This window comes from Chlorocebus sabaeus, chromosome 17 (assembly GCF_047675955.1).
Source record: "Chlorocebus sabaeus isolate Y175 chromosome 17, mChlSab1.0.hap1, whole genome shotgun sequence".
NCBI lineage: Eukaryota > Metazoa > Chordata > Mammalia > Primates > Cercopithecidae > Chlorocebus > Chlorocebus sabaeus.
This window is the reverse complement of record NC_132920.1, coordinates 71878778-71905465: the sequence shown is the minus strand read 5'-3', so window position 1 is coordinate 71905465 and position 26688 is coordinate 71878778. Positions and strand designations below refer to the sequence as shown.

Here is a 26688-nt window from a genome sequence, read left to right as displayed (position 1 = left end):
AAATAAAATTAAAGGCTGGTCTCCATTTTGAAATAAAAGAGCCAGTCAATAGCACCTCCTAAACTCAACCTCAATTTCTTTTTAACTGGCAAGACCATAAGTAGCGTTTACCTTATAAATAAAATGTTTATTATTCACATTTGAAATATATTTGTAAAGAAATTGTGATAATCGTTGCAACTGTATTCTAATGACTTAGTTTTCAAATGAGAAACCCATTACTACCCTAGGCTAGCCATTTTGCATTATTTACAGTTGAAAGGGACTAAAAACACTGAAAAACATCATCTGATTGGCCTTTATAATTTAAATTATTACCAAGAAGCTCTATGGTTCTATTTGTTTTTCAAAGTGATGTACTAATAGTTTTAATGAGGAAAGAAAAAAATCTCTCACACACACACACACACACACACACACACCCCCACCCCAGATCTTTGGGCCTATATAATCTTTCACATAATTATCACTGTATCACATTTCAGATCATATGGATATGCACTTAGTTCACAAGTATGCAAACTGTATCCATTGCAATTTAGTTTTGTTAAACCATCCAGGAAATCTGTGGAGAATAGAGATATTATGTTTAAAGACTCTATATAGCAAACTCAAAGAGGACAGCTTCAAACAAAAACTTCAGAAAGATTATTCTCGTTACAAACCACATGTTTCTTACCAATACTCAAAGGGTCTTTCATATTAAATAGATGTCTTAGAGCCCCTTATTCTGTGCTTAATTTTTCCATCACTTTTATACCTTAATTGAACAGCTCTGATTACAGTAAAATCTCATAATAACAAACCTCACCTAGAGAACTCTATAACTAAATGTCTGCCTAAAATAAAACTAGCCTCTGAAATCAGGAAATCACAACATATTTGTCAAAGAAGCCTATTGTCTTAAGAAACCTAGTCTCTGTCAAGCCATTCTAAACAGAAACAAGCTCAATGAACTTGCAGTCATTCCTGATGTCTTTGCCAATGTCAATGATGGGTCTGATCATCACATATTTATCTTTTGGAGATTTAAGCTTTGGGTGCATTTGTTTATGATATAAAATGGCAGAGCCCATGAAAACAGCAAATAGTAACTAAGGTTTCTTTTTTTTGTTTTTTTTAGCAAGAGCAATTTGAAGCCGGTCTTGGGCTTACCCACTAACCATAGAGAGAAGTGGTGTACCTTTGTGTAGGCAGGACTTTTTCTACCACTGAATGTCAAGTACTTTTTTTGTTGTGACTTTTAAGGAAAGGATTATAAACCTGAGTTATGCAAGTCCTTTTACATGGTCCATAATTATATTTAGGGGATCCACGCACTCCTTTAAATTCTAAGTAAAATTTTGTGTGCAAAAGTATTTTTTCTCCCAAGAGTCCATTGCTTTCTTTATTTCTCAAAGGCCTCTGATCTCTCTCCAAATTAAGAACAAATGGTTAAAGGGACTAAAGGAATGAGTGACTCTGAGTAGGGTATTATGATATGGACTTGCTGCTTTACCTTTAGCTCCCAGAATTATCCTCTCTTGCAGGTGCCTAGCCTCAGCAGTATGCTTTCATTAAGATCACTATTTAAGCCAGGCACTTAGGAAATCAAAAAACCATACTCAGAGAAAATGAGCTTTGTGAGTACATATAGAGAGCAAGGGAATTCACCTCAAAAATCACTTTCATGACCTATCAAGACTCTAATGAATTATATTTTTTAAAAGCCTTTAATATAGAATAGGCAAGAGAAATATTACACACAAATATACTAACATCTCTGATGAATACCTTAATTTCAAAGATATATGCTAAATAGGAAAATACAGAAAATATAACAAACTTTATATAATCTAAATAAGTGATTACAGAACATAATCCTGAAATAAAAGTAAAAAAAAAATTTAAGTGGAAAAAATGTTGTTGCAATTTGAACCTACTCAGAAGAACAAGTTTCAAGGGCTAAGCATTCTCTAGAGAGAAAAACAACAAAACATTGCAGGGCTAACATCCTCTTGTAACAACAACAACAAAAACCCTCAAAGCTATTTATAAGCCTAAAATATATGACAGATGTTATAGTACTGAAATACGTTTGTTAAAACTCACCAGCCACTATATCAATATGCCCCCCTTTCTGAAGTCAGTTTTGAAATCTGTTCAATGTTTACAGTTCATCATGATAAGAATTTATTTCCCAGACATTCAAGACTCATAGAAGTCACATAAAACCTTCTCTAAAACTTATTTAAATTAACTATGCAATCAAGATTTTTGGTTACATTTCTGCAAGTAATTGACCAACTCATAACATGATTCTGACGATTCCCTTCTTAAAGACAAAAGATTGGCCTACTTGAAGCAGGTTACACGAAATCTAAAATCATTAGCCTACAACTTACAGGCCTGATAAGTATTTAAAAGTTTTCTTGACTATTATCATAGTATAAAATAATCACGAATTCTTTCATTAATTTATCTTCTTTTATAAATTGACATGCTTCTTCCCAATCTCCCTAGCCTTAGAAAATTGAGAATGGCAAGCATTTGCTTTACTTATTAAAAGTGTTTACAGATGACCTGGGAAAGGACAGAGGACAATATATATTTGCTGTTCATTGAGATTAATTTTTGTTTTTGTTTTCCAAATGACTTCTTCGTTTCTCTAACACAACTCTTGCCAGGAACATTCGCAGGTAATACTTCAAAATGAAAATATCTTATTCTCCCTGAAGATCTTCCTAACTATGCACTAATAAATAAATAGCAGCACCCCATAAAATCAGAAAGTTGGAAGAGACTTGAGCAGATAAACTTCTATGGAATGGATAATCACTTTTCTAATAAAGTTATTGCCCTCATAAATATATGTGTAGAGACCATAATTCAGACTGGTTCCTCAGAAGTAGACACATAAATCAATCACATTGTTTTTTCTTTTTCTTTTGTCTCTCATGTACATATGTGTGGAAGCATGAACCATCATTGCCTTAGCCTTCCTCTCACAATGGTGGGTGTCTATTATTAAGAAGAACCAGCAAGTATAAACATGAACACAAGATTCATGATCATTATAAACTGGCAATGATTAGCTACACTGCAAGCACACTGTTCAATTTACAATAAAACCCTTCCATTCTCACTAAAGAATGTATGTAATTAGTCTAGACTCACAAACTTCAACTAGTATTTGGTAGGCAGCAATCCGAGTCATATTTTTGCAAGTGGAAGGTGGTTACTGCTTTTCCAGTTGCCTCTGACCCTTTGGATTTTGAGCTTGCCTTCATCAGAAAATGGACCTCTTAAAAAACATTTGCTGAGAAAAGAAGGCAGGAGCTCTCTTCAGCTGCCCTCAGCAATACACACTGAACCTGAGAAGGAGCAAGGGAGCAGTGAGGAGACCCCTTGTCCCTGACCAACTTTCAGAGAGCCCCAGTGCCTCTCAGGATCCAGGTCCTCATCAGGCTGCAGCACAACTGTGATGCCTATTTCCTCTCCCAAGGAGTGTAGTCTTAACAGCAGGTGTCCTCGGGACACCTCAAACTTACTCAATGCTTATTTGGCAAAATAGTTACAATGAAGCCAATAAATTCACCACCTTAATTTAAAAGAGGCATATCTCAAAAAATAATAAATAAATAAATAAATAAATAAATAAATAAAAAATTTTTAAAAAGCCTTGGCAGCTAAAACACTACAAATAAAAACGGAAAAAATAAAAAAAGAAAGCTGTATTTACCCCCTGTATTAGGAAAACTGCATACCTTTAAACATTTAATAACTGTGTTTTTTTTCTACATGAAAATCATCAATAGATGATCTTGAACACCCAAAAGAATGTTTTGCCATTCCTACAGAGAATAACAGGAGAGTCTTTTTCCAAACTGGCAGAAGGGAAACAAGGGTCAGAAGGGGTTAGTCACTAGTTACTCTTTTAACCCAAGGTCACACACCTAAATCTCTGATGCAAAAGACTACACTTCTCTTTCCTTCTTTGTGTCTTGGGCTCTCTGTTCCCCTCATCTGAACAGTTTTCCCTTTAGTCAACAGACTAAACACAGACATTTCCATGAATGTGTTCTATAATCAGGACTGTCAATTAGGAGAAACCAAACCTTGTCAGACTTTTTTTCTAAACACTTGAAAAGAACAATCTATATATACTTAAACCTTTGTATTTTCAAGAAGATTAAGCTCTGACGTTTTCTAATTTTAGTGAAAGTCACTAAATAGGGAAAGCAAATCTTTGATCCATCAGAGAAGAAAAATGTATACCTTCTGAATTAACTGTATATTATATATATCTCAACTTAAGACTTAAATGTAATACTAAAATATATATAATTTAATGTGCACTTCAGATAAACATTTAAAACATAAAAATAACTTCATGTAATACAAGTAATCATTATAGCATCCTAAAATAACATATTTATATAAAGCAAAACATCCTTATTCTCTACTGATAGAATCTAAATGAAACATTTTAATATCTTACTCTTTTGGATAATTAAACAATAAATTCCATTAACTTTACATTTATCCATAGATTAATATAATTTAGTTTACCTGTGCTCTGAGTGCAATGTATGAAGTAGTAGAAACTGCAGAAACCCAGCAAACATAACAGCAGCATCGGAGTGGTTAACTAAATGCCACTGGCATCAAATCATTAAATTTCAGCTAGCAATGGCAGCAAATGCACAACACAATTAAAAAATCCACCAAAATAAAAAATTTTAAATAAAATTCCCTGTGGTCCTTGCATTCTAAATCAAAGTCAAAAAAGCCTGCAGTGTCCAACATTATACAACAGTGACACTAAACAAGGCCATAAGTGCTGCTGTCATCAAAACAGATCTCTGCAGTGTACAGATTCTCATTGATTACAGCATTAATCTATAGTGCTCTGTGCTGTACTAAAGTGGCTCGCAGAGTAGCATACACTAAAGCTCTTTTAGCTCCGCAATTAACCATTTCCTAAAACAATGCACAGAAGCTGCTACCTTCCTGCAGCCAGAGAGATGAAACGCTGTGGTCCTTAAAGCTAACACAGAAGAAAAGACTCAGGCAAATGTTCAGGAGCTCATCTTGTACCCACTGACACTCACTGCAATACCTATGGTTTAAGATGACAAGGCTGAGCAGACGCCTGACCGTCAGACCACAGAAAACTCACCTGAAATGATTTGGTTCCATTATCAATCACTGGCAATGGTCCTGCCAAGCCCTGTGTAACAGATCATTTCCTCTGCAGTTTCCCTAACTGAGGAATCTTACTCAGCTCAATGACAACAACTGGCACCAGAAAGCATAAACCAAGAGTATACAATCGATTGTTGGGAACACAGGCAAAAGCGCTTCTTCAGGCTGATCTGGTACGGCCAGTCTAGTGCTAATGGTGGCTCATCTCCAGAGGGCAAAAGGACAACCTCAAATAGGTTTTGCCAGGGAGTTGGGGACAGGAGAAGGTGGCTCGTATTTCTGATATTTTTAAAGATGCATATTTTTGATGACTGTAGATGCATAATTCATAATACAATAGATTTTTTTCTGAGACACAGAATAATTATCCTCTCATTGGGTCACCTACATTTTACTTCACCCATATTTTGTGTTACAGAACAACAGCAACAGTAACAACAAAATTAGTTGATTTGAAATTGTTACTATCTCAATTACATTTTTAATGTAGTATAACATTCAGATTCCAGAAACAGCAATGAATAATGACATACTTCTCTAATCATCTTGGGATTATTTGCTGAACAATCAAGGTGGACTGCTTCTAGTTTGTTTTAGAAAATGAAATGGTCAAATGATAACAGAGAGAAAATGAGGAACATCTTTCATTTATTTAAAACAAATGGCACTGTGTTTACTTAAATTACATGTACTTGTCAAAAATAATTATCTCATGAGAAAAAAATTAAAACTGAACCATGGATCATCTCATTACCAAAACAACTGCAAAATATCAGCCTTAAATGAAATCACTAATTTGAACAATTTTTCTCTCTTAAAAGAACATACTTATGGTCTCATTCAGAATTTTTTTTTTTTTTTTTCTTTTCTCAAACTTCCACCTATGCTTAAAGCTAGCTGTAGTCAAAACCTGACCAAGTTATTGTTGGGAAAAGCAAAAGGGAAATAAACATTAATTGAATGCTTATTAAGTGCCAAATATTATACTGTCTATTAATTTTATTTAGTTAATTTATTTCTCATAGGCATATGAAAAAATCAGTAATACTTATCCCATATTAGAGATGGGGTTTAGAAAAGCTAGTTAACTTGCCCAAAGTCACATGATTTATAATCAGCAGAGTTGGAATTTGAAGTTGGCTTTCTCTATTTTGAAAGCCACGCATGAGCTTTTCACTACATCACGGTAGTTAGGATTCCTGCAATTATTTTGTTGAATTACTTCAAAGTTATGTCAGTTTTTGTGCAAGTACTCGTGACTTGTTGGCGGTGTAGTGGGGTCCTATAATGATAAACTTCTATTTCCCATGTTTGGAGGTGGTGAGGATTTTCCGGAGCAGCTAATGGGGCTGAAGTCTTATACTTGCTGAACTTAAGTTGCTTCCATTACGATATGGTCATTAAGAAGACATACAGATGGCATGGTCTAGAGGTAGACCTGCTGGCCCAGCAAGTATACAGAAGAGAAACAATAGAACGCGAGTCAAAACTTTCAACAACCAACATACTCATTTTTGTCTGGTTGAAATCATTACCATATACTTTGACTAGAATTTAAGAATGCATGAATCAGGCTGGGCGCGGTGGCTCATGCCTATAATATCGGCACTTTGGGAGGCTGAGGCAGGTGGATCACCTGAAGTCAGGAGTTTGAAACCAGCCTGGCCAATATAGCGAAACCCCACCTCTACTAAAAACGCAAAAAATTAGCTGAGTGTGGTGGCAGGTGCCTGTAATCCCAGTTACTCAGGAGGATGAGGCAGGAGAATCGCTTGAACCCAGGAAGCAGAGGTTGCAGTGAGCCAAGACTGTGCCATTGCATGCCAGCTTGGGTAACAGAAAGATTCCATCTCCCCCCCCCCAAAAAAAAATGCATGAATCATATAAGCCTATGTAGGCTTGTCAACTGAAATAAAACATATTAATACACTGCATGTGTCTATTGTTGTGCTTGAGTTGTGAGATTTTAAAAAAATATTTATTTCTCTATTCCTATTTCTTTTTTTTATTATCCAGTATGGGCTTATTTCAAATTATAAAATCATTTTAAATGTCATTAATCTAATATTTGTCCCTCATTCCATCTCATGAATTTTTATTAATTTATTATAATTACCTTGAGTTCCCTAAAGTACCTTGATACAAGAAAATTTATCAAATAGTAACAAACTGCATTTCTAACAGAAAATACTTAATAGACCAAAGAGGGTTTGATAACAAATTGCATTTCTAACAGAAAATACTTAATAAACCCAAACAGGGTTTATTAATCAAAATGGTATTCATGGCTTTCAAAATTACAGAATCAAAGCAGAGAATCAATATTAGAAGAGATTAATGTTGACCTTACTCTAAAATATCCTCACTCATTTCTGGGTACCACATACTATGAGCTTTCATGCATAGTAACAAGTGTTATTCACTGGAGCCACTGTCTAGGTAAAAGTAGAAAAAAATCTTTGTATTTTCATTTTTTAAATTCCAAAATTTATGTTAACAATATTTACTCATTTAAAATATTTCTACAACTCTTCCATCTTGAGCCATATATATCCTTTTTCTGGGTTATATATTTCACAGCCTCATACTTAGTTGTGATTCCACAGCTATATCAAAGACCAGAAAACTGATTTCCCTTGGGAGAGAACTCATAAAACCTAACATCAATTGCAATTTTGAGCTTGCTTCATATATTCCATTTGACCTTGTGCTATTATAGTTTAGGTCAAGGCCTGCATTTGTGAAAAGGTTTTGGTTCTTTCACAAGAACCCAGGAACCATTATTTTTAAAAAGTGACACAAACTTCCTATTTTTGAATTGACATTCCACTAATGATGACTGCAATTTGTCATGTATCTCTCATTCTTTGTATGAGATAGTAAAGCATAGAACACATTGACAGAAAAGAAAACCATGCACAATTAAGTAACCTGCTATTTTAAAAATTATTTTCACAGGACATTGATTTTCTCATCTTCAAATATTTCTTGATGTGACTATTACACAGGAATAAATCATAAATATAATTAATCATCTTAAAATCTTTAGGGTTATATTATAAACCCTACAATCTCATTTCAGAGAAACAGATTAAAGATAAAGTTGGTAACTGGAAACTTTATTCAATTAAGAACACTGTACCCCTGACACACAGAGAATAGAAATATTTTGACTGGAAAATAGATACAGAGGGAGTGTTAAATAGAGATCTGGGTACAACTGGGACAAAAATGAAGTGGGATTACTATTATCTATTTCTTACCAGCAACTCCTCGTCGAGCTTCAATTGTTCTCTCTTCGGAATCAACAGACCTTACTTCTTCCCACCCTTCTGAAGAGACATGAATCCCAGGTGCGCACATGACAGCAATCTTGCAAATAAATCCAGCTTCAGAGATTTAAGCTTTGCTGTTTAAACCACTCTCTGCTGCTCAAGATCTTATCTAAGAAGAGTGTGAAGTGCCTCCTTCATCACTCTGCTTATATCATTGAACAACAGGACCAGCAGAAAATGGAAACTGAAATAAAACATTGGTGTGAAAAGAAGAAAGTCTCCTTGCATGGCTGACTCAGGTCACTGCAGGCACTGTGCAGTTACCCAAAGGATTGCTTGGATAAAATCCTGTAGACAAGCTTCGGTGGGCCTGGTGGTGTGGGGACTGGTAGCATTTACTGAGGAGAAGCATATTGGCATCTCTGTTGGGTTTTAACCAGATCCACAGGATTCAGGAAATAAGCTCTCTGCCAGATGACACTATGCTCCTAGCCATTCCTTCTGTTTACTTATCGCCCAAATTACTCTAACTAGTGTTCTTTGTCCTGCTGTGAGCTTATTTGTGGAGAAGGCTAAATAAAGGATTTTTATGACAATGAAATGGCCATTGGCCCATAGAACGATTTCTTAACATAACTCTTCTGCTTTTGTTCAGTACTATTAAAATTAATTAAATGGGTGCACTTACTATTATATCTTTGATTTATGAAGAAAAACACTTTTTTTGTTTCTTCTTGAAATATTTGAACTTAGGTTGTATTTTTAACTATTATATATTCTTTACATAATACTTACCTCTTATTACAAAAACTTTTTAAGGTAGGTCCTCTTTCCCTATTGTTTTATTTTTCTGTCAGATTCAAATACATATATATGTGAATATATTATATATAGATTTCTATTATATGTGACATGGTACAAAATTAATACACACTTCTGAAACATGAAGAGCTGTACCTTCTGATAAATGAGATGCATTTTCCTACTTTATGGAAAAAAATATGTATATTTATCTACCTTAACTGTAGTCTTTTCACTAAAACAAACAAACTAAAAATTTCACATGTAATTTTAATTTAAGCATATATTCCTGCAGGTAATTATTAATGTTTTGGAGTTCAATACAGAAAATGTTGTAAATAGCAAAAATAACACAATCACCTTGCATTTACATATATTTCATACTTCCTAAATAATATTCATGTGCTTCAAAATGAATCTGAGAGGTAACAAAGATGGATAGCATTAACAAGAGAATCAACCATGTAGATAAACAGACATGGAGTATTACCAAGACTGGTTTATCCTGGAAATGAAATTCCTAAGTCACTAACCTAAGGCTTCTACTTCACCAAACTTTCATTTTCAAATTAAACTTTGGTAGTAATATATAGCCAGAAAGTACAGATAAAAACCTATTTCTATCAAATGCCAATATTTTTAATGTTGAAATATTAATCACATATAATATCTTAGAAATTCCTTTTTATTCCTCCATAGTCGTATTAATTCCATATGCAAAATAAATCTGATTTTCAAATCACAAATCTCCTACAAGTATCCTTTGAAGTAATAATCAATAATGTATTGATTTTCTAAGTTCTGTACACCACCAGCGTATTAGGGACAGTACTGAAGTATTATACAAAAAATGTATATACTATTTCCAAACTCTTCCAACGTACTTTCAAAAGCTGAAAAACATCTCTACTCACCTATAGCTGACTTACTTATGTAATATCATCTGTTGCTTACAATTATACCTTGTAAAAAATGTATACTTCCATATAAACAAATATACCAATCATTTTAAATAATGAGGATGTCTACATAATTTACTGTTGATAGGATGTAAATCTAGCATCTCATTCTTTATGGACTACAGAATGAAGACTGCCCAGGTAGAACTAACACATTACCACTGAGTTGACTGTCTAAATCTGCTGTGTGAGCCCTGCTATATTGTATTAATGTACTGGCACTTAAGAATCAATAGCAGGACAAACTCTGGACAGAAGAGGGTAAATATATTGTCTTTTAATCTGTACATGTGGAAACTCTAGATCCTTTTACTAATACCAAGATTCTTAATCTTTACAACCAGCAGTAGAATGTAATATTTATAAAAGGTTATGGCATAAAATTACGTTCAGGTTCACGATACCTCCTCTGAGAGGTTTTCATTGACTAAACCCAATGCACATTAATCTTTTTACTGTTTAGTACTTCCCTTTAGGTCTTCAAGGGAGAGTCAGTCTTACATAATCTTTCATTCTGTTATTTCTTCCAATTTTCACTGATCCCTGCATGCATGCATTCAAAACTTCTTTTCATCTAACAAAAATTCTGAATATCAACTATACTAAGCACTGGAGTAAAAGGAAAAAATATACAGAACAGGTCTGTGCCTTAAACGTTTAAATGCTATTATTATTCCCATGTTACAGATGAGGAAACCGAGGCTTAGGTATGATAAATGACATATCAAGTCAGTGGCAACACCAGAATTTGAATTCAACAAAAGCAATAATAATCAAAGTTAATATCGCTTTAGATTACCACTTCCTTAAATCTGGGGGCTCTCACCTGACATCTGGTTCAAGGCTGTGTTCTTGGTAGCTTGTGATTGAGGCAAATAAATCTGCACTAAGTAAAACATACATTATGCTATTGGCTAAGGTCCTCTGTGAGAATCTAGTATAGCTCTGCCATGCCATGATCTCACAACACCAGTTTACAGAGATGTTAGCAGATGGTTTAAAATAAAAGGGCCCCAATCACATGTATTCAGGACACACTGCATATTCTAGTCTTTTCTAGAAAAGTAACAAGGCACATTACCAGAAAAGGTGGTCAGAAGTCCTGCATTGAGGACACTTTCAGCTAAAGTTAGCACTGGCTAAACTTATTTGAGCATAAACAATATTTTTGGCAACATTTACTAAGCCCGTTATTTTGCAGAAATAGTTGGAAAAATGCTTGCATTATTAATACTGTGTATTCTGATTTTTGTTAAGCTATCCTGAGGAACAAGAATGAGAGAGAAGTATTGGATCCCATTTTATAGATTAAGAGTTGATGTTCAGGACCATGTTGTTCCTTTGGGTAGTTTCTGTAATAAAAGGGACTCATGTCTTATTCTGTCACTGTGGTATCTGTGTTTCTGCTACCACAAATTATCAGCTCAGCCATCCCTCCTGACCCAGATGGACAGCTTCTGTACCAAAGTTCCATTTATTAAACTCTACATAATCAAATGGAGGCAAATGTTTTTAGTTTTCTTTCTTTCTTTCCCTCCCTCCCTCCATCTCTTTCTTTTTTCCTTTCTTTTCCTTTCTTTCCCTTTCTTTTCCTTTCTTTCTTCCTTTCTTCCTCTCTCTCTCTCTCTCTCTCTCTCTCTCTCTCTCTCTTTTTCTTTCTTTCTTTTTAGATGGAGTCTCGCTCTGTCGCCCAGACTGCAGCACAGTGGCAGGATCTCAGCTCACTGCAAGCTCCGCCTCCCGGATTCACGCCAGTCTCCTGCCTCAGCCTCTCGAGTAGCTGGGACTATAGGCACCCACCACCACACTCGGCTAATTTTTCATATTTTTAGTAGAGACAGGGCTTCATCGTGTTAGCCAGGATGGTCTCGATCTCCTGACCTCGTGATCCACCTGCCTTGGCCTCCCAAAGTGCTGAGATTACAGGCATGAGCCACTGCGCCCGGCATATGTTTATTTCTTTTGCTGAAACTTAAAATATTTCAAGACAAAGTCCAACTGACATAGCCCAGTAAATTCCAATTGCATATAGCTAAACACAAAATAAATCAATATTCAAGATACAATTTGTGGAGTAACAATAACAAGATAGAAGGCAAAATTAGTTTTGAAGACATAAGAATTTTTAAAATATTAGGATTTGGGAAATTAACATATTTAGTTCAATTTCTTCCAGGATTGAGAATCTCTTTCATAATTACAACTTCCTGAGTTATAAGGCTTCAATTCCTCTTATATCACTATTTACAGGCTTTCCACAAGGGTGGTTTGGACATTAGAAGCAACTCTGGTTATAAAATGCCTAACTGGAAAAATGTAAAAGGTTAAAAAAGACTCCAAGTATTTGAGGCTATCAAGGGGCCTCTGGATCCCAAATTGCTCTGAAATTCAAATTCAGATTAAGTTACAGGTATGGAAATTATTGTTTTCAAAGTGTAGTAATGATGCTACTTATAAATGAATATGAGCACCCAATGAATTATATTCTTTGTTTTACAGTGTGTTAAAGGACAAGCATGTTTAAAAGAGATCTTCAATGAGAACTGGTCTGTATCATTTGCTTTGATTTGTGATGTTTTCTAAGCTAAGGAGCCCTACAGCTTCCAGACCCTGACCTAACCATATGGAGAAATTGAGGCAATTACTGGATATGGAATAAAAGGGATCAGAATAGCAAACATGTCAAAATGTCAGACAGTGCGACGATGTGACCCAGGGTTGAGAAGGGAATTTTTCAGAGATAATATTTTTAGGAGATTTGGAGAGACGATGTTTGGGTAGGACAGGAAGATCAAGAAAGATATAAAAGGTAAGTTTGTAGTGTGCCTAATTAATAAACCTGATTCACCTACTACCATGGAATGTCTCTCCTCCAATTTTTACCTTCTGACTGATCTTACACATTACCTACAGGAGACCTTTTGAGTGCTTTTCATGGTGATGAGATATTTAAAGGATAATCACAAGCTGACAGTTTCAGTCTTAAGATGGGCATAAATGTTTTAGTCATTACTGTATTTCTTTGTAAAAGACAAAAAACATGTCAGAAGAAAAAGGATTCCAATTTACAAAGCCAACATTTTAGCTCTCTGAGCACCATTTCTGAGCATCTGCCTGTTCTTTGTAACTTTAATAATTGATCCCACAGGAATGGAAAAAGTTTTGAGCTTAAAACTAGATGGGAAAGGTATTATAGAATGAGGTATCACTGACCAAGGACCAAATTTAATGTTATTTTCTTGGTGTAGGATTATATTACAATGTAGGCAATATAAATTCAGTCTATAAAATCCACTTAACGAACAGATGGGCAGAATGAGATTTCAATTTATTACAACAGACTTATTGTGTGTTTTTGTTTTCACCCAAGGTTCAGACAGAAATAAGATTACTCATTTACCTAAGCTGTGTCAAGTTTTACATTCATCCTTTCATTATGGAGAAAGCACTCTGAGTGTCCTGGTCTTGTACAAAGATGCAAAGTTAAAAAAGAGGTTAAAAAATTGCAATTTCCTGCTTCTTAGGAGGGAAACATTCTCATGGCCCTGTGTGGTTTAAAAATGCAAGCCCCCCCACCATTGTAAGTGTTGATTTATCCAGGCATATCGCTGAAGTATCACTTCACATACTTACAGATCTAAATTTCCTCATTTCATTTCCGGCACTTGGAGGTTGGAGATTTCTCTTTCACACAAATTCAGCTATGCTTTTAAAAATGTTATCTTTATGCATCATTTATAGGTTTTCTCAGTGGAATTTGGGGGGTTTGGGGAGAATTTTGTTTGTTTTTTTGTTTTACCTACTTTTAATTTCTTTAGCCTCAGCAGCCATGTTACTGTAAACTGGAAGTAATTTCAAGTGGTGTCCTAGTTAGCTTTTTCCCTTTGATATGCTGACAGTTTTAAATCTGATTTGTCAGTTCAAATGCCATTAAATGGATATATTTATTTGTCTTCACAGAACTACAACTCAAGTAATGCTATCTGAAGTAACAGTGCCTTCTTTATTATCCTATTGCCTACATACCTAATTGCTTCCTAGGTATGGTCATGGACATCAGCTATTTCACTAAAAAAAAAAAAAAAAAAAAAAATCAACAAATCAAACAAGCTAAGTAGAAATGTTACACAAAATATGATGAGACTTAAAATACCAAGTTATTAAAGAAAGCACACAGTCAAGTAGAGTGAAGATCATTTACATGATCTATAAGCTAAGTAATTAAATGCTACACAGAAGTCTATGTCTCACTCCATTATTTCTGCACGTCATTCTACTTTTCTATTTATATGTATCCACCTGTTGTCCTCTCTATGTGAGAAGTATTTTGAAAATCTATTAGGAATTAAACAAAACAAATCAAAACCAGTGGTTTTCCAGAATAGAAGGCTCCCTAAATTCTACCTCAGCTGAATTTCCAACCAAATCACATAAGGCCAGTACTTTCTCTGGGTTATACCTTGCCTACAGGACCAGACTACTTCTTGCTTGTGTTTTCTTCTCTCAAATAATTTTGAAAATTTGTTCTTGAAAATATTTATGAACTTTGTGTCAAGATATAGATACACATATAGTCTTCTACCTCTAAAACAATATTTATTTCAAAAAATAAACGGTCACACTGTAAAACATAAATAAGACAAATGTAGAGCTAGAATCTTTAAAAAGCAAAGTGGTGAGAGTCGCTGAAGCCACCCAGCCCACTGAAAGGCAGTGCAGGTGGGTAGAGGCTACTGGAGCTGCAATGTCCTGTCCTGTCAGGAGAGAAGTCAGTCCATGCCTAAAGCTCCTCCCATTAATTGGGCTAAAAGAAACCCCAATCAATCTCTCCCAGGGTTGCCACTTGCAATGTGCCATATACCCTGTGACTTGGGATCAAGGTACTGGAAACTATGGAAGAAAAAAGTCTATGCTATATACCCAATAGAATATCATTCAATAAATGATAACAAACTAACGGCATCTTACTATCCCCAGACTCTCACTGAAAAAATTAACAAAGGACATGCCCTTACAAGAAGAAAAATAAAGCAGAAAGGGAAAATGAGAAGTAACCAAGAACAATGAAATCATTTAAACATGTTGGCAATTAAGTATTAACCATAATAACACTGATATCTATTTATGTGAATATTGAAACATAAGTTGAACTTAAATTCCAAATCATATCATAGAAGATACAATAAAGACAGTAAATTTTTGAGAAAAGTGAAAGCATGCTAAAGTCTTCTTTCATAGACATATGATTTAATTTTAGATTTTACTAAAAAGTTCTAAAATTAAGTACTTCATTGAAAAGTTAAGGTTTGCATTAAAGGATAGAAATGAAATGCATAATGCCTTAAACTCTAAAAGAAATGAAGAGACATGGAAAACAACTTGTTCTATCTTTAAGAATGCATGAAAGGTAAAAAAGCAAAGCCAAGGAATGAATGGTAAATAGAAAACCTGAGCAAATACAAATACAAGAGAATATGTCTATGGTAGGGGTTTAAAAATACAAAACAAAATAAAACAAAAAGAAAACAGAAAAAAATATAAGTATACTCATTTTGATATATATCCTGTTAGTTCTCTGTGCATATATGTAATCATTTTTTCAAAAACATACCATATAGCATATATATAATTAGCAATCCCTTTCCCTCAAGTATCACAAATATATTTTTATGTCATTAAATATAACAATATATAACAAGATTTTCACGGCTACACAATATTCCTGTAAACAGTGCCTTTTAAACAGTATCTGATTGCTGGAAACTAAGCTGACTTCCAATTTTTATATTATAGAGTTTGTTATCATAAAAAATATTTGCCCATATCTATCATAAAATATTTATTATGTCAAGATACTCTTTGTGATTCAACCACATTTTATAAACTAAATATAAATAAGTCAGTTAGAGTTAATGATTGCAGCTATTAAATAAATTTGACAAGTTGACTCATTATTTGGGTTACAGACAAGTTCTTACATGATTTCAATTCCAAATACCAGGATTGGTTGAGTTTGAGCTACTCCAATCACTATTCTAGCTCCCCCATTAACTGTGAAATACACAATCTCATGCTCAATTCAACTCAGTTTCCCAAAAGTCCTTAATTTCTTCTTTTTTTTTTTTTTTCTGTAGTTTATTTTTTTATTTTTTTATTTTTTTTATTTTTTTTTAAATTTATTTATTATTATTATACTTTAAGTTGTAGGGTACATGTGCATAACGTGCAGGTTTGTTACATATGTATACTTGTGCCATGTTGGTGTGCTGCACCCATCAACTCGTCATTTACATCAGGTATAACTCCCAGTGCAATCCCTCCCCCCTCCCCCCTCCCCATGATAGGCCCCGGTGTGTGATGTTCCCCTTTCCGAGTCCAAGCGATCTCATTGTTCAGTTCCCACATATGAGTGAGAATATGCGGTGTTTGGTTTTCTGTTCTTGTGATAGTTTGCTAAGAATGATGGTTTCCAGCTGCATCCATGTCCCTACAAAGGACACAAACTCATCCTTTTTTATGGCTGCATAGTATTCCATGGTGTATATGTGCCACATTTTCTTAATCCAGTCTGACACTGATGGACATTTGGGTTGATTCCAAGTCTTTGCTATTGTGAATAGTGCTGCAATAAACATACGTGTGCATGTGTCTTTATAGCAGCATAATTTATAATCCTTTGGGTATATACCCAGTAATGGGATGGCTGGGTCATATGGTACATCTAGTTCTAGATCCTTGAGGAATCGCCATACTGTTTTCCATAATGGTTGAACTAGTTTACAATCCCACCAACAGTGTAAAAGTGTTCCTATTTCTCCACATCCTCTCCAGCACCTGTTGTTTCCTGACTTTTTAATGATCGCCATTCTAACTGGTGTGAGATGGTATCTCATTGTGGTTTTGATTTGCATTTCTCTGATGGCCAGTGATGATGAGCATTTTTTCATGTGTCTGTTGGCTGTATGAATGTCTTCTTTTGAGAAATGTCTGTTCATATCCTTTGCCCACTTTTTGATGGGGTTGTTTGTTTTTTTCTTGTAAATTTGTTTGAGTTCTTTGTAGGTTCTAGATATTAGCCCTTTGTCAGATGAGTAGATTGCAAAAATGTTCTCCCATTCTGTAGGTTGCCTGTTCACTCTGATGGTAGTTTCTTTTGCTGTGCAGAAGCTCTTTAGTTTAATGAGATCCCATTTGTCAATTTTGGCTTTTGCTGCTGTTGCTTTTGGTGTTTTAGACATGAAGTCTTTGCCCACAAACAGAGAGCCAAATCAGGAATGAACTTCCATTCACAATTGCTTCAAAGAGAATAAAATACCTAGGAATCCAACTGACAAGCGATGTAAAGGACCTCTTCAAGGAGAACTACAAACCACTGCTCAGTGAAATCAAAGAGGACACAAACAAATGGAAGAACATACCATGCTCATGGATAGGAAGAATCAATATCGTGAAAATGGCCATACTGCCCGAGGTAATTTATAGATTCAATGCCATCCCCATCAAGCTACCAATGAGCTTCTTCACAGAATTGGAAAAAACTGCTTTAAAGTTCATATGGAACCAAAAAAGAGCCCGCATCTCCAAGACAATCCTAAGTCAAAAGAACAAAGCTGGAGGCAACACGCTACCTGACTTCAAACTATACTACAAGGCTACAGTAACCAAAACAGCATGGTACTGGTACCAAAACAGAGATATAGACCAATGGAACAGAACAGAGTCCTCAGAAATAATACCACACATCTACAGCCATCTGATCTTTGACAAACCTGAGAGAAACAAGAAATGGGGAAAGGATTCCCTATTTAATAAATGGTGCTGGGAAAATTGGCTAGCCATAAGTAGAAAGCTGAAACTGGATCCTTTCCTTACTCCTTATACGAAAATGAATTCAAGATGGATTAGAGACTTAAATGTTAGACCTAATACCATAAAAATCCTAGAGGAAAACCTAGGTAGTACCATTCAGGACATAGGCATGGGCAAAAGTCCTTAATTTCTAACCTAACTCATGGTTTCCCAAAGAAAGAGCTGTCTTGGCAGCCCCTACACCTAATTTAGAGCTCTTATTCTTTCTAGGGATTATGACAATTAAAATTTCAGCTTCTTTCCTTCTGATCACTTAGTTGTCAGTCTGAGCTTCCTAATCTGTTTTGTTTTTCACTATTATTATTGATGTTAATGATGTTGTTTTATTTCTTTCTTAAATCGAATAGCAATTCTCTCAATAACTCATGTAGTTTTTCTGTGCATAATTTTTTTCTTTCATTAAAATACACACTAAGTTAACGTCTAATGGTAGGAATATTACAGTTACCTGTTTGTAGTTCAAAAATTAATGTCCAAATTACTAAAATAATTAAAGAAACAGAATCCTGAGAACACAGAAGTAATTACTTCTCTGTAATTAGAAGTTTCCATAATTTCACAAGAAACAAAGTAAATAATATCCTGTCATCCAATGAAAAGGTACCTACTGACCTAAGTAATTTTTCCCAAACGCACGGCCATAAAATCAATAAACTTAACAGATATACCAAGAATTAGAAGACAAGAAAAATTACCCTTTTTCAAACCCAATCATCCTCAGTAGTACTTTGATATACATCTTTTCTCTATATACAATTATAAAATTTATTCGTTTCTTACTTTCTAATTACTTCTACAAATTAAAAAAAAGATTCAACAGTGTACAACTTAATCCAACAACTATAATTCCACGTATGTAACAGTAAACTGTCACTTCAGTAACTATAAAACAGTATATAAATGTAGAAGGATGATTTCTCCATTTATGCTTATAATTAATTTCCCTTGGGAAAGCACATGCAAACCTTAAGAATAAAATTTAGTACTCTGAGAGAACGACTGAGGAGAAGGTGAAATTTGATTTTAGTTTTAAATCACAGCTAGAGATAGAGGACATTTTAAAAAGGCAGAACACTGCCAAATAATGGAGATGGAAAAGTGTATGGTAAGTGTGAAATACAGGAAATAAATGCTAATCAGTCAGGAAGAACAGAGTTCTAGAGGGGATTGTGTGAAGACAAGTTAGGGCTACACTGTGAAGATTGAAGGGCTTGGCTGAAGTTTTTGGATTTCATTCTGTATATAATGATAACCTAATCTATAGGAGTTTCACCACCACACCAACTGGAATGACAGTGTTAGGACAGTTACAATTACTACCTTTGTATGATCCTCAAGACTCTGAGCAGTACTTTCCCATTTATTATCTCAAAGTAGACACGACTTTCAGTTTCTGTTCCAAATACATGCAAAGTCACTCTTCTGTTCCTCAATCTCTCCCAAGCACTACAGAGCTATCCCAGGCAGAATTCACACCTGCTAATCAGTCAGAAAGTGAATTCCTGGATTAGAGTTCCAAAATATACCTGGAAACATATAATTCCATATTTTACCCCCTAAACATAAGTTAAATCATTTTGGATACTTTCCGAGTCAAATGTGTCTTCAAATTAATATGCAGCTTTCTATTGGGGGCTCATCAAATTAATATGCAACTTTTTATTGGAAGTTCATCTTATGATACAAAATAAAAATTCTCATGGGAGGACTAGCACTTCATAATTTATGAAGGGTCAGTTTTGAGATTTGCCAATAATAATACTCAGGCCCCAACCCAGAACACTAAAATCTAAATCTCTGGGCTTGGGACCTGAATAGCAGCAGGTTTTTCAAAAATCTCCTCCCTCGAGTGATTGCAATGTGCACTGAACGTATTCAACTACACATTAAAATAAATTTGGGGCACTGCTCCACATTGACTAAATTAGATTAGTTTTTGGTGCTGCCCCAGCACATATTTTTAAATGATCCTCAGATAATTTTATAAGTACATAAAAATTTTAGGGTCACTGATCTAATCCAACCCTCTCCTTCTGTTGCCCAAGGTAACCCAGTTCTTGACAGAACTAGGATAAAACTGTTCCCTCAACCTGCAACCTCTGGGCTCTTTTCTCTCTACAGGTCTAAAAGCTGATTCTTCCTATAACAGTGTGTATGCTTGTCTTTCTTTATTCATGCCAGTCTCCCTCACTAGAATGACACATTGGTTATTTCAGCCCAAAATCTACCCCAGCTCTAATATTAACGGTTGGCATTCAAGCTTCCCTCCTTGCTCTTGTAAAATCTTTTATCTATGCATCCTATTTGCTGCCATAGAAATAACATTTATGGGGCCGGGCGCAGTGGCTCACGCCTGTAATCCCAGCCCTTTGGGAGGCCACGGCAGGCGGATCACAAGGTCAGGAGATCGAGACCATCCTGGCTAACATGGTGAAACCCCATCTCTACTAAAAATACAAAAAAATCAGCTGAGCATGATGGCAGGTGCCTGTAGTCCCAGCTACTTGGGAGGCTGAGGCAGGAGAGTGGCAGGAACCCAGGAGTCGGAGCTTCCAGTGAGTCGAGATCACAACACTGCACTCTGGCCTGGTGACGGAGCGAGACTCCATCTCAAAAAAAGAAAAAAAAAAAAAGAAATAATATTTATGGAGTGCTTGATATGTATCAGGTACAAGGCACACAAAGCCAAACATAATCTCATTTAATCTTTACAACTACTTCATGCAGTATATGCGATTATTATTTACTGGTTCTAAAACGATTGAACTTGAGGCTTAGAGAGGGGGTTAAGTAACATGTCCTGGGTTATTAGTCTCTGGCTATGTCTAAAACTTATTTATGTCCTCATGATCTGGGATATTAAACCCTCTTCATAAAGTAACTACTCAACAAGGTTCTTCATGATCATATGTTTTTCACAGAAAATGGAGACAAATGCCAAAATCAGTATTTATCATGTATGTACACAAACATCTACAGGCCTTTGTCTCTTTCCTCCTATGAATATTATCATTGAGTTAAATTATGTCCCCCTCTAAACTCATTTGTTGATGTCCTAACCCCTATTACCTCAGACTGTAACTACATTTGGAGATAGTCTTTAAAGATGCTTTTAAACCAACTGAGGCCATTAGGGAGGTTCCTAATCCAATATGACTGGTGTCCTTACAAGAAGAGGAAATTTGGACACAACATGCACAGAAGGAAGATCACATGAAGACACAGGGAAAAACCAGGCAGAAAGGTCTAGAACAGATCCTTCCCCATGTTCCTCCAAAGCAACCAACCCTGGCAACACCCTGATCTCAGACTTCCAGCCTCCAGAACTATGAGAAAATAAATTCCTGTTGTTTAGGACACCCAGTCTGCAGTATCTTGCTATGGTTACTCTTAGAAACTAATACAATTATTATCTCATATGGTACACAGCAGCCTCAGAAGCATTTACTGGAATTAAAATTAGAGCTGCCCTTTGGGATGAAACACGTGCTTTTAAAAAGACTCAATTGCACAAGTTCAGCTCAGTAGTTAAAACAAGACATACAAAGAAAATGGCTATATATAATAAACCTAGAATAGCAGTAAGAATCAGAAATGTCCCACAAGGTATAAATAAGAATGAAATGGAAGGTAATATCTGAATTTCCAATATAGTAGGTGACATCAGTCAGTATCTAGGGATCGGCTTCTATCTAACTCCTGGACAGGGATTAGTGAAGGCAAGCAAAAGCTTCAGTTCTAAAGACTTGGGCAACAGAATCAGATTCAGCCACAAGATCGAGGGAAATGGATCTAATAACCAAAATAAGGCACAACTCTGGAACCTCGTCTCAGGAATACGTTAAAAGTTAGATTGCTAGGGTTGAGCCCAGACTGCAGACAGAACAAGTAGAAGGACTGAGTAAATGCTTGTCCTCAGAGGGTCTGGCTGAAGCTGGAAACAAGATGAATTTCAAGCTCTCCCATCTGCAAAGAATAAAGGACTTCAAGGGCAGGAAATCCAGCAGATCTCAACACCCATGTTGCCTTCTCTGATCAACACTGCGTGAAAGGAGAGATTTTTGTTTGCTTCTGAACCCTCTTTCAGGTCTGAGATTTCTGTTATTCTGTTATATTGAACCAAAAGTAAGGACAACTTTTTCATTCACTGGATAAAATGGGTCAAAAACACTGCAGTATGATTCTGCATTTTAAAAGGATACCGAAGAACAACTTACTGAGATAAAACAGGTGATACTGAAATCTTCAATATCAAATCTTTTTCTAAATGAACTTTGAAGCATAAATGTTTCCCCTTAAAATGACCTGTAGTTACATATCTTTTTAAAAGTTCTATATTAAAGTTGTAAGCATATATTACATGTAAAATTTGTATGATTATTTTTGAAAATGTAGCCCTGATGTTAATTTAGTTTCTCCTGATTCAAGAATAGAAATTTCTTTCAAATGCAACTAAATGACTAATATTTCTAGCCATGGACTAATTTAGAAGAAATATTATTGGGTATAATCATGTTAGATTTACCGACTTAATTTCTTTCCTTTTTATAGAACTTATGTTTAGTCATAACTCCTGTTTTAGAATCAAGGAGACTTTTTTTTCGGTCGTTTATATATTAGGCAGAAATTGAAGCTAAAAATCCAGCCTCTCACCATGATTCCCAAATTTTTCTTAATGCATATTCTTAGAAATTAGAAATTAGTATGTTAGCTCAGACCACACACACACACACACACACACACGTGTTCTTTCAATTTCTTATCAAGATTTAAATTGCACAGACGATTAAAACAGCTAATGTCCATTCCATATCCACAGTAAGAAGAAATTAGTTCTCAGACTTTCTCTCTCTAAGGCATTAAATTGAAACATCTAATGCCCCAAGTCATATGTCTCTCTTTCAGTAGTTAAGAGGGAGAATTGTTTATCCTTCCCTCATCAATGGCAGACAGTAGTCTCTCCTCTTTTTTATGCCTATTCTCATCTCTGTCCTTCATAAGACCAAAAAAAGTCAGGCCAGGTAAAACTGTTGCGCATTAGTGCTAAATGTCAACCTGTGCAACTGTCCAAATGCTTCCCTATAGCAATTTATTTCCTCTGTTAGAATAATTAAAGAAGAAACTACAGAAAGCATTTCATTCACTGTTAAGAAGTGGAGGTAGAGGTCTCTGAAAGTGTATTCCTCACCTTATGTGGGAAAGGGGCCACGGTAGATGTAGATAAAAGGGACAAACACAAAATAAATCAGGTGGACTCTTTTGAGAGGGCCATTGAGGTCAGGGACTATGCTCAATCAATATATTCCCCAAACCTGGTAAGTGCCTGTCATATAGTGGAAGCTCAATGAAAAATTAATATATGAAGAGAAAGGAAAGAGAAACGTATAAAAAGAGAAGTCAAGGCTTTTACGGTTCCATGTGAACCCACTGCTTTTTGATGTTCTGATTGATAAAATACCAATTATGGCAGGCCCTAGAAGACACCAAAATTGGTTATATGCAATTTAATAAAAAGAATATTATAGAACTTTTTATTTTCTTATTTGAAACAATATCAAATTAATGCATGCATATGATAAAAATTAAAATAAATAAGGGCTTCCCATGCATAGCTATAGTAATTGTTTCTCCTCATATCCCTTCTTCCCACAGTATCAATTCTACTTCCCAACCTTATTTTTAGGTATTTTCTTAGTTGTTCTAATGGAAAACATCCTAATTTTAAAATAATTTGTCTCTATATGTTGACTGCTTTATTTATAATATTATCTACTAGTTTCTAATTTTAAAATATTACCTATTGTTAAAACTGATTAAAGACGAGATGCTCACTTTATTTACATCATTTTGATTTCAGAAGACAATAGTTTTATCTTTCTACAATTCTATATTTAAACATACTTAATCCTCTATTTCTTGTCCTAAAATCGGAACAGAATCTTTTAACTCTTGAACATTTTACATAAGACTATTCATATTCCTGCCTATCCCTCCACCTCTGCCCTCTTCAGAGTGCTTCAGCTCCCATATCTGTCAGTTTTACCTTTATCTTGATGCAGACACAATATTCATATTCAATTGTGTAGACATTTTTAAGTATTCAATGTAGAAAAGGGTTTATTCTAAAAATTGAAAACCAATAAGCAGCTTTTACAATATCATTACATCTAAATACTCCAGAACCAAGAAAAAGGCAATAATGTGCAAAGGTTAAATTTCCTTTTCTATAGATGCACTGTCAGGCACTCAGACAAAAATGTAGTTAAGTTTATAGCCCAATTGGCTGTATCAGTCACTTAAATTACATCATATTTTATCTTGCTTCACATTTGGACAAGGATTTTTTTAAAGTTTATTTTTATCAATTTTTAATTGCCCCATTTTATTGTTGAAAGAAGGCACAGCCTTTCTTTACCAAGTCTATGATGTCATGTAACTCATTCATTAGTCATTGGATATTTCTTGGAATCCATGACATTCTTCTTAAAACAGATATTCTTATTGGAGCCTCCTGGAAATGACCTCCAGTGTTAATTTGAATGAACTTCTTTTTGCACATGTCATCTGGGGACTTCCTTGCATTGAATTTCTGGGTTAGTTCTACTATTTCTTGTTTATTATTTGTCTTGACTACATGATCATTATTCAGTTTTCTTGGGTGCATACATCCTTAAATAATATTCTCAGAACGAGAATAAAAAGTAGGTTTTCTGAGAACTTTGAAGTTGATAGTTTAGATGAATACAGAACTGTGGTTTCAAAATTACTTTGCTCATAACTGTTTCTGTATATTTTATTTTTATTAACATATAACATTTGCACATAATTACGGGGTACATGTAATATTTTGTTACATGCATAGCACATGTAATGACCAAGTCAGGGTGTTTAAGATATCCATTATCTTACATATTTATTGTTTCCATATGCTGGGAACATTCTAAGTCCTCTCTTCTAGCTATTTTGAAATATGAAATACATTGCTGTTAACTATATTATACTTATCTACTATCAAACATTAGATCTTATTCCTTCTATCTAACTGTATGTTTGTACCCATTGACCATCCTCTGTCTTCCATCCCTCTCCCCTCAACACACCCTTCCCCATGTCTGGTGACTATCACTCTACTCTCTACCTCCATGAAATCAATTCTATTAGCTCCCACATATGAGTGAGAGTATGTGATGTTTGCTTTCTTTGCCTGACTTATTCCACTTAGCCTCCAGTTCCATCCATGTTACTGCAGATGATGATGATGATTACTTCATAATACCCTCCAGTTCCAGCCATGTTACTGCAAATAAGAGGATTTCATTCTTTCATGTGGGTGAATAGTATTTCATTGTGTATACGCACATTTTCTTTAACCATTCAGGCATTGAGGGACACTTAGTTTGATTCAGTATTTTTGCTATTGTGAATAGTGCTTCAATAAACATGCGAGTGCAGGTATCCCTTTGATATTCTGATTTCCTTTCCTTTGGATAAATACCAGTAGTGGGACTACTGGATTATATGGTTGTTCTATTTTGTTTTTAGAGAAATCTCAAAATTTTGAAGGCATTCATCAACTGTAGTCTATGTTCAGTCTGTAGTTCATCATTGCTGATGAGAACTATAAAGGCAGTTAACTCTTTTTTGTATATGACTTGGTTTATTTTTTAACCTCCAAAAGCTTATACATTTTTCCCCTTTTCCTTGGCATCTTTAATGGTGTTGGAGTTCCTCTTATGTTTCACAATTATAATCTTTATACTCATCTTTGGGCATCCCCATGGCTGTATGGGCTTCCTCATAGGTAAGTTTAATGTTTGCCTCTTTGTAGTTTCAAAATTCATCATTTTCACTTCAAGTTTTATTTTAATGCCTAAGATCAGGTTATTTTATTTCCTGGCTTGGAGAATTGTCCAGATACCACACCTGCAGGCAAGTGTGTGATACTGAGTTTGGTCATATAATCTTGTATTTTGTCCAGTCACCTTTGTCCAAGCACTTCAATGCTCTGAATTGTGGTTCCCAGAGCTTTCTCTTTATCTTGAGCTCTGTTAATAACTTTAATACTTAAAAAAGTGTTTTACAGAGAATATTTGTGTGTTTGGGTGAACAAATTTCCCCGTGGGTGGAGGTTAGATATTTCAGGACGTATTATACTAAACTTGACCAACATGTGTGGCATTTTGTTCTGTTTGTTTTTTAAGCATTCTTCTGCTCTTGAATTATCTCTTATTTCTAGGGTCAATGTGTCTTGGTTTATCTTGGTCTTTATCTTGGTTCTTAGTTTATCTTGGTTCTTTCTATCTCTTGCTATCTCTTGGGTTTTGTTGTTCATTCATATTTAAAATGGGCAACCAATTGGTGGATTTTCCTGTGTGGCTGATGAGTGTTTCCACGTAGATCATTTTAGCTAGGCTGCTCTAGTAGATACTAAGTGTATCTCTGACATTTGTGAACTGAGTACGTGAATAGATACCTTTCACTTTAGGATGAACGAGGTGTGAAGCTCAACTTCAGGATGGTATGGATGGGGATTCCACAATGGAGAGGCACGTACTCCCAGTATCTGATTTTTGCTTAAGCAGTTTGCTGAATTGCTT

At 35.1% G+C, this 26688-nt stretch overlaps 1 protein-coding gene across 50 annotated transcripts in view; it reads right to left on the bottom strand.

Annotated features, from left to right (window-relative positions):
- RIMS1 (regulating synaptic membrane exocytosis 1) overlaps nt 1-26688 on the bottom strand; it is a 499940-nt gene that overhangs the window by 190144 nt on the left and 283108 nt on the right. For 6 of the 50 annotated variants that reach the window (XM_073006148.1, XM_073006146.1, XM_073006152.1 and 3 more), the window contains exon 1: nt 8451-8550. The exons of the other annotated variants lie outside the window; for them this stretch is intronic. In XM_073006148.1, coding sequence (XP_072862249.1) covers nt 8451-8550 — 100 coding nt within the window. Of the gene's footprint in view, nt 1-8450; nt 8551-26688 lie in introns of those variants that run through there. 50 annotated transcript variants of the gene reach the window in all.